Below are 8,708 nucleotides of genomic sequence, written 5' to 3'. Positions count from 1 at the left end.
GTGTTATCTATCATCGTATGTGCCAAACTAATAATGAACCCTAGACAGATCACTGTAGTTACGTTCGAGATTGTTTTCCAATGCACAGCTGTTTTTGGGAAAGAATTTATTTCTCAAGTCAACGATGGGGGAGGGAGTCATTTCATTTCTCAAGGAAAAGCACCACCTGGCATTTGGAAATAATTCTTTGCTTACCTGTGCTGAACTAATCACTTTTGCTCTCTCTCGTCACAGCCCTCGCGGGCAGGCAGATATCATTATCCCCTTCTTGCTGGTGAGACAACAGCGAGGAGCGGATTAAATGAGTTGCGAAGTGTTAGAATGGTGAGCCAGAGTGGCTCCTGGCTCTCAGCCCCCAGCACTTCCTACTATCTTACAAGAAAGCCTCGGATGAAAAGGGAGCAGCCCGGGGTTCTCTCCAAATCCTGGCTTCTCCTGCATGAGATCATATCCATCTACAAGGCACTCCCACGGGTCCTATTGCCAGACCAGGTTTTCTTTACAATTCAGCTCCCAAAGTTGTCAGAAATACATTTTGGACCCTGGTAACTTCAGACTGTGGCCCGGCTCCCATTGCTCTGTTGTTGCCTTTCTTCGTGTACAAATAGGTTCGGTCTCATTGAACAGTCTCCCTCCACAGTGGCAACTCCTTGAGTGGCTGCCTTGCTCGCCCAGGGAACTAACTGAAAAGCAGGTGCTCTTTTCCACTCAGCAGATGCGAAGGCGATAAGCTGCACTTTTTAGAGCCTCCTGAGAGACTCAGACACCCCGGGCTGAGCCACTCGGATCTTGTCCAATTTCCTCCTCTCCAGCGCCAGCTCCGGCTATGGATGTGTGTCTGAGCTCCGAGCAGCAGCCTGGGCGCCTCGGGGAAGGACCAAGCTCCCCAGTTGGCTGGCTAGAGGCGGAGGAAGAGACTGTCCAGAAAGATGACACCAGCGGACCTACAGGAGGTAACCCCCTGCATGACCTCAATACTGTCTCAGTCGTTTTCCTGGTGATGGCATTTTCCAGTTAACTTCCGTGACAAGAATTCCCACTTCCTTTTAACTTTAGATTTTTCAATGATTGTTATTGAGATTTAATTGACATGTAACGTTATATTAGTTTCAGGTGTATGACAGATGATTTGATATTTGGGTGTTTGGCGAAATGATCACGTCAGTAAGTCTAGGTAACATCCTTCTAGATTGTTCGTATAGTGAAGTAAGTAAAAAAATGCCTTTATGCAAGCATAAGCATAGCGTTACAAGTAATCCCTATTTTTCATTATTTGCTTATCAATATCCACAAATGTCTTTTATGTTGTGTATAAATCTAAGACTTTATTTTTTTGTAATAAGAACATTTAAAAAGAATTCTGGTTTTCATCGAAATGTATTCCTGGCAGCTCTGTCATACACGGATCCGTGTAGAGCAAAGTGAATTTTCTCACCCGGACAATGCAAACATTAGGGTTGCATTTCTGGACAGGGACTTAGTAGTTAATAAATGACGGACATAACAAATAATGTCATGAGAGCCAAGATACAGCATTTATAACATTTACAATTATTTAATGTGGTACAATGATGTTCCAACTCTACTAAACCAGGATATTACTTATTTTCACTAAACTGTTTACATAAAAAATGCAACTCTGCCTGTCTCTCAAATCTGGTCCCTCTAAAACTACCAGTCTAGCATGGGTGCAATGAATGAAAATATTTAGTGTGCAGTAAACATAAATTTCTATATTTCTATAGACTCCATAAGGTTCTAATGGGAGTATATTTATATGCCCACGCTTCTTTACCCTGTTGATTGGGAAAGCATAAACATTAGCTTACTAACCTATAAAATAATGAGCCATTCAAAATCGGCCCATTGACTTTTCCCCCATTCTTGAGAGTCCCTGGTTGGCGATCTGTGGGAGGAAGGGAGGAATGAAAGGTCTGGGGCACCGAGGGGGTGCCTGGGGGAAGGAGGCCGGCAGGAGCTGGCATGAGTACCCGATGGTCTGGCTGCTCCATGTAGACACTCCACTGATGAAAGCCTGTGTGGAAAAGAGCACAGCCCTGTACCGACTCCTGTACCAGCCGGCCTGTGCCAGCTCCTAAATTTCAGGAATTCGGTGAGCTGGCTATTAAACATGGCCATTATTGACACTTCAGTCACATAAATTACAATGACATCGATTATATAAAAGGCTAAAGTTTATTTTTTAAAAACCATGAATAATAAATACTCTGGACCGGGCATGGACTACTTTAGTGCATTTGATGTTCTTGAGGCTGTTGATGTCCATTGTATCTGGATGGTAGAAGCTCCATTATGGTGTATGCTGCACATCTGTCCCCAGGGACATTTTATCAGCAGGTTGTTTGCATCATGGTCACTATCAAACCCTACAAACCAGTGGCAGAACCTAGCGCCTCCTTGGTCATTCATAAATGTTGGGTTGGTGTTGTGTGTCAGGAGCTTCCCATAAGAGGTAGGCAAGGACCCTAGGTCTCCTTCCCTCCCCTACTGCCTCCCCACAGCCCTAACCAGGGCACCTGACAGGAAAGGCCTTTTCCCAATCTGTTGCATACTGACACTTTTTTTTCTTTTTTTTTTTGTAAAACACAACAAAAACGAATTGCTAGGAAGACAAAATGGGAATACATACACACAGACATGCAACATATAAGCATGTAATTAGATACAACAGACATGATCCCGTTGTGGACATTCAAAAGGCTTACTCCACATTTCTGTAGTGTTCTTTCTGGAAACCTGGTACAAATGGGCCGCAGACCAGGGGCCTAGAGCTGTCGTAGTGCCCCTGGAGAGCGGTGGTGCCTGAAATAGCCTGTCCTACCTGCCTCCAGGGGTGGACGCCAGAATAGGTTTCTTCAAAGACCTGCCACCCTTCACATCCTCTTCTGAGCATGTGCTCTTTTCCTCTCATTGTATATGGCATTTGAGAGCTGCTGGAGTGGTCATGAGAGCAAAGAAGCATTGAACACAGCAGTAACTTGATACTCAGAGCTCATCTGACACCCCAGCCCCTCCCTGGCCTGTGGGGCTGGCTCATCTCTGGGTGACCTATACCTTTTGAGGAGCTGATGTAAGAAGGATTTAAGGAACACACTCCAGCCAACACTGGGAATGTTACTTCAAGACCTAAAAATAGTCAGGTCCATGTCTGCCCGGGTCTTCCTTACACAGGCGGCTCCTGTGTGCCATGTTCCTGGACCATTTAGCTTTCTCCTGTCGTCAAGAGAGTGGGAATGAACCACGCTTCTTCCCTTCTCTTCTACATAGGGGGACTATCCTTGGGCATTTCATCATAAATGATAAAGATGTCACATCTGCATGCTATGTCCCTGTCACTCCATAGCACTGCTTTGTACTAGTTTGCAGCCTTTGTCATTGATAGCATCACCCTTCTGTTCCCCTCCTACCAATTGTACTAAGTGTATAGTTGCAGTGAACCAACAAATCACGAAACCTATTTTATTTTCTGCCCCACAGATCTTAACAACACAGAGCCATCTCTTCGTAGCCTGCAGAAATTTGTTCCTACAAATTATGCTAGCTACACTCAGGAGAATTACCTGTTTGCAGGCAAGAAGATTGTTGTCCAAGAATCCATAGAGAGTTACGGAGCAGTGGTGTGGCCAGGGGTGAGAGAACCGTTACCCTGGGAGGGCAGGACAATGATCACACTTTTGTCCATTTGCATGGCCTTGGGCAACTTTCCAAGGACTTTAACATTTTGGGTTTCTCCAGCTGAAACCCACAACCAGGGGTGCGGGTAGGGTGCGTGTGCTCCACAAATCCATCGCGTCTCCCCCATAAGCTTTGGTTTTCCTCCATGCGCTGTCCCACTGCATTAAGATAAGCTTGACTACATCAGGAAGCAGGATGAAAAATTCACATGGATTGTTAAGGGAACAAGTCACATCTCGGAGTTCTGGCTTCGCCTCCTGTACCTTCGGGCCACTCCCACACACCCTCGGGTTTACGTTCTCTGTGTGCATTGTGGACACTCCAGCAGGGATGTTCAAGAACCATGGCTGCATCTCATGTTCTCCCTGCCACGACCCTCCGGGAGGATGGCGCCAGAATGGGGGAAACGCTCCGACTCCAGAGCCAGCAAACCTGCTCTTTCCTGGCTGTGTGGTCAGGGACGGTCACTTCGCCTGTTTGCCTTCATTTCCATATTTAAAGTGAAGGGCCGTGTTCACGTCCAGTTCCGAGATGGTTGTGAGGGCTCAGGGAAGTGACACACCTAAGCTCATGTTAGATCGTCATTGTTGATGCAGGATGATTAATACTAATGAGTTACTAAGTTGATGAGGAAAAGCTCCTGCCTTGGTAAAGCTATTGCCGGGGGCACCTGCACACGGGCTGGGACGGCGGCCTCAGAGGCAGCACTGCCGTTCCCTCCACCGCAGAGGTTTCCGGCCAGGGCTTAGAGAGGCTCCGGATCAACAGCTCAGCCACCAGCATGGATGTGGGGTCTCCTTAACATGCAGGTTCTAATGTGGGGAGGGGGGACACTGTGCTCTGCATGTCTCCCAGGCTCCCAGGTGACACAGAGCTGCTGGTCCAGGCACTGCACATGCAATGAGTAGCCATGATTAGAGGTTCCATGGAGGGCCCTCGGGGTGATCTGGGGCACTGGTGGCGAGTGAGAAGGGGCAGGAGGAAGAATGGACAGTCAGGGGTCCCCTCGCTCTTAGAGCTCCATCCTCTGCTCCTCCACACACCCCATTCCCGGGATAGTCCATTTTTATTTCTTATACATGAATATGATTTCCTTCAAACAAAGGCTTTCCTTCTCTTTTTTTAATTGAATTTATTGGGGTGATCTTGGTTAATAAAATTATACAGATTTCAGGTGTGCAAGTCTAAATACATCGTCTGTATATTGTACTGTATGTTCAGCTCTCCAGGTCAAGTCTCCTTCCACCACCATTTATTCCCCTAGCCCCCTATTCCCTTTTCCCTCTAGTAATCACCATACTGGTGTCGCTGTTTTTGTTTGTTTTGTTTTGTTTTGTTTTAATATATTTGTCTAGAGGCCCCCTTGGCCTGTCCTGTGCTCTCTCAAAATCTATTACCCCTTGGGGGATGTCAGACTGCTGGTTTCAGCCCGATCCCCACAGGCGAGGGATGTGTGTGAAGAGGCAGGAGGCCCCAGTGCCACTCCCGCTTATCCCAGCTCTGCTGTGCCTGCTGTGGGAGCACCCTGACCACCGGGGGGAGCTCCTGAATTGAGCGTCTGCTCTCTGGTGATCAGTGTGCATCATAGTTACTGGCCGGTCATCTGGTCGACCAGTTGTCCAGTCGACCGGTCGCTTAGGCTTTTATATATACAGATATTTGGCAAATAGACAACAATAGCAGGGGGATCAGAGATTAGAACTGTCCACTGGGCTGTTTCATGCTCATCAAGGCCTCAGCCTTTCATGCACAAACCCTCGCCCCTCTTGGAGCCTCAAACTCCTGAAAATTGCAACAGGAGGATTCATGTAACACGCTTGCCTTATGTGTAGTCCAGTGCAGCTCTCCGTGAAAGAGATCACTTTCCAGATTTTGCTAACAGGGCTAAGGAGGGTGGGGGAGTGTTTGTAATGTCAAAAGATGGAGCTGCTCCTGAGAAAAGCATTGTTTCCAGATAGCCAACCCAGAGGGGCCAGCCTCTCACAGGGCAGGGCTATCCCTTCAGAAAACACCAAACCATGTGTCCTCTCCGAAGCTCTAGTTGACACTGTCTTCCTAATATTGAAACCCCTACATCACAAATAATTATCCTCTTTTCTCAAGGGATGTTTGATTGTCTGTATAAAAAGCTATCTTAATTATTTGCAAATGTTTTTAACGTCTCCTTGCTACTCATAGTGTGGTCCACAGGCCAGAAGCCCTGGCATCCCCTGGTGGCTTGTGGGAAACGTAGTCCTGAGAACCCCAGCCAGAGCCCACAGCACACAGACGCGCATCTTAGCCAGGCCCCAGGCGATCTCACACTAAAGTGTGGGAAGTATTGTTCTGAGTCTGTTTCTTTGAGAAACCACTTAAAACAAAACAAAACTGCCCAGCCAAAACCGGTTTGGCTCAGTGGATAGAGCATCAGCCTGTGGACCGAAAGGTCCCGGGTTCGATTCCAGTCAAGGGCATGTACCTTGGTTGGGGGCACATCCCCAGTAGGGGGTGTGCAAGAGGCAGCTGATTGATGATTCTCTCTCATCGATGTTTCTAACTCTCTATCCCTCTCTCTTCGTCTCTGTAAAAATTCAATAATATATATATATATATATATATATATATATATATATATATATATATATATATATATATTTTAAAAACTGCCCAGTTGTCCAGCATAGAAGACAAAGCCCTGGCTCACCTGAATTTTGATAGAGGCTGGGAGAGAGGTCTTGGAGAAGTTTATCCAGCATTCCTAAAGCAGGTGGAGGCATGGCATGACTAAACCAGCAGAGGAAGTTGCTGTTGTGCAGGCCTCACCTCTTGGGTTTACAAGAGATGAGCTGATCTTCCAGTTCCTGGAGGTTGAGCAAGAGTCTTCTATTCACAAACCTGTTCCTCTAGTTCCTCTGATTTAGGTTGTAATTTTCATATTCCAGAGGTCTAAACACACCATTAAATGTATATTTTGATTCTGATGAACCTTTCAATAAACGATTAATGACATGTCTTATAGTATTTAATTTGGGGTGGGGATTGAGGTGGCTACTGGTTTCCAATGTTGCAATGCCCAAGTGACAACTGTACATCTTTTTCAGGCTATGGCTTTGTGTCAGTATTTGGAGGAGCACACAGAGGAATTGAATTTTCAAGATGCTAAAATACTCGAGATTGGTGCTGGACCAGGCCTAGTTTCCATCGTGGCCAGTTTTTTAGGTTTGTTCTTTACTTATTCCTGACCTTGCTTCAAAAGACTTTTATTGTGACAACAATGATAAGGAGTATGACAGGCTGTGGTTTAGGTGCTTGGCCCTGATTTCACTCGTTGAATCTCCCCCAAATGTCACAAGCTAGAATTACTACTGTTATCCCCAGAGGTAAGATTATTGTGTCTTAGAGAAGTTCAGTAATTTTCCCAGTCCACCTTACCATGTGATGAAGTTGAAAATTTGGAGGTATGACTTTCAAATCCTCTGTTGTGAACAACTATGCTATATTGACTCCTGCTCTTGGTTGCAAATATTATCACTAACATTTTGAAGGAAGTAAAAAGTGAGTTAATCCAAGGTAAAGACAGATTTATACCCAAAATGCAGGTTGTGAGTTCCAGGGCACTGGGCAAGAGGTGGTACTAATCTGGCTACTTCTGCCTGCATTTTTATAGTTCTTTCTTTAAAACTAATATGGAAATAATAGTGATCTATTTGGTGAACCATGTCACTAGCTTTAAAATGCCTATCTGAGAATTAATTTAGATAAGGGCGAGAATCAGACAAAATAGATTATCTTTTGTGGAAAGAAAATTGAGTGCTGAATACTTCATGTAAGAGAAAAAGAAAATCACCAGATAAATGTATTTTTAGAGGGAAAATTATGAATTACTATATTAAGCAGCTGCTGAAAACCATAATATGTTTAGCTAATTGTCCTGAAATCTCTTAACATTGCACCATTGCTTAAAGTTTCTTAACAGATGGTTCTCAACCAAAGGTGATTTTTGTCCCACGAAGGACATGTGGCTGTGTCGGAAGACATTTTTGATTGTCACAACTTGGGGATGGGTGGGGCGGTGCTACTGTCATCTGTTGGATGGGTAACAGAGACACTCCCAAAAGTCTTACAAGTACAGGGCAGCCCCTCCCCAGCTCCGCCCCCAAAAGAATTACCCAGTGGAATTATGTCAAATATGTCCAGCCCATATGTCAATAGGGCCAAGGCTGAGAAGTCCAGTTCTAGTCCTTTTCTTTCTCCCTGAGAGTATATGTTCACGCTGAATGCCCAAACGATTCCAGGTAATTATTACATTTTTCCTCTTTCTCTCTTAGGAGCTCAAGTCACGGCCACGGATTTGCCTGACGTCCTAGGAAACCTTCAACACAACCTTTTAAAGAACACACTAACACACACAGCACATCTGCCTGAAGTGAAAGAACTGGTGTGGGGAGAGGGCCTGGAACAGAACTTCCCCAAGTCGACTTTCTATTATGACTACGTTCTGGCCTCCGACGTGGTCTACCACCACTACTGCCTGGACAAGCTGCTCTCCACCATGGCGCACCTCTGCCAGCCCGGGACTGTGTTACTTTGGGCAAATAAGTTCAGGTTCAGCACTGACTATGAATTTCTAGATAAATTCAAGCAGGTTTTTGATACAACGTTCTTGGCTGAATTTCCAGAGTCGTCAGTTAAAATTTTTAAAGGAACACTAAAATGGGACTAAATGAAACAAATTGCCATTCAAAAGCTTAGCGTGCATTTTGAGCAGTGTTAGAAATTGTATTGTCAATAAGACACTTATAAGATTGAGAAGGTAGTGCATAAAAAAATCTTGTACACGCAAAACATGCAGAACTTAATATTAGAGCAGCTATCTAAAATCACCTATTTAAGATTATCTGGTTAATCTAAACATCTGTAAAGAATAACGTGAGGGCTATATAAAAATAGCTTTGCTAGCTTCCCGAAGTCTCAACTAAATGTCCAGTAAAATTTTACATGAATAAATTAATAAGCAAGTTTTAGTATAATTT

The 8,708-nt window shown here is 44.9% G+C and overlaps 1 protein-coding gene across 1 annotated transcript; it reads left to right on the top strand.

Moving 5' to 3' along the window:
- Positions 1-826: 826 nt before the first annotated feature.
- Positions 827-8,708, top strand: LOC311620635 (protein-lysine methyltransferase METTL21C-like; the record flags this gene model as incomplete). Its single annotated transcript, XM_084880180.1, has 4 exons — positions 827-953; positions 3,499-3,650; positions 6,777-6,894; positions 8,004-8,708. The coding sequence occupies 4 exons, from the start codon at positions 827-829 to the stop codon at positions 8,396-8,398; spliced, it is 792 nt and encodes a 263-aa protein (XP_084736306.1). The 3' UTR covers positions 8,399-8,708.

Source organism: Pipistrellus hanaki (genome assembly GCF_964339955.1).
Source record: "Pipistrellus hanaki genome assembly, chromosome: 3".
In the NCBI taxonomy this organism is placed as follows: Eukaryota; Metazoa; Chordata; class Mammalia; order Chiroptera; family Vespertilionidae; genus Pipistrellus; species Pipistrellus hanaki.
This window is presented reverse-complemented; position numbering and strand designations above follow the sequence as displayed.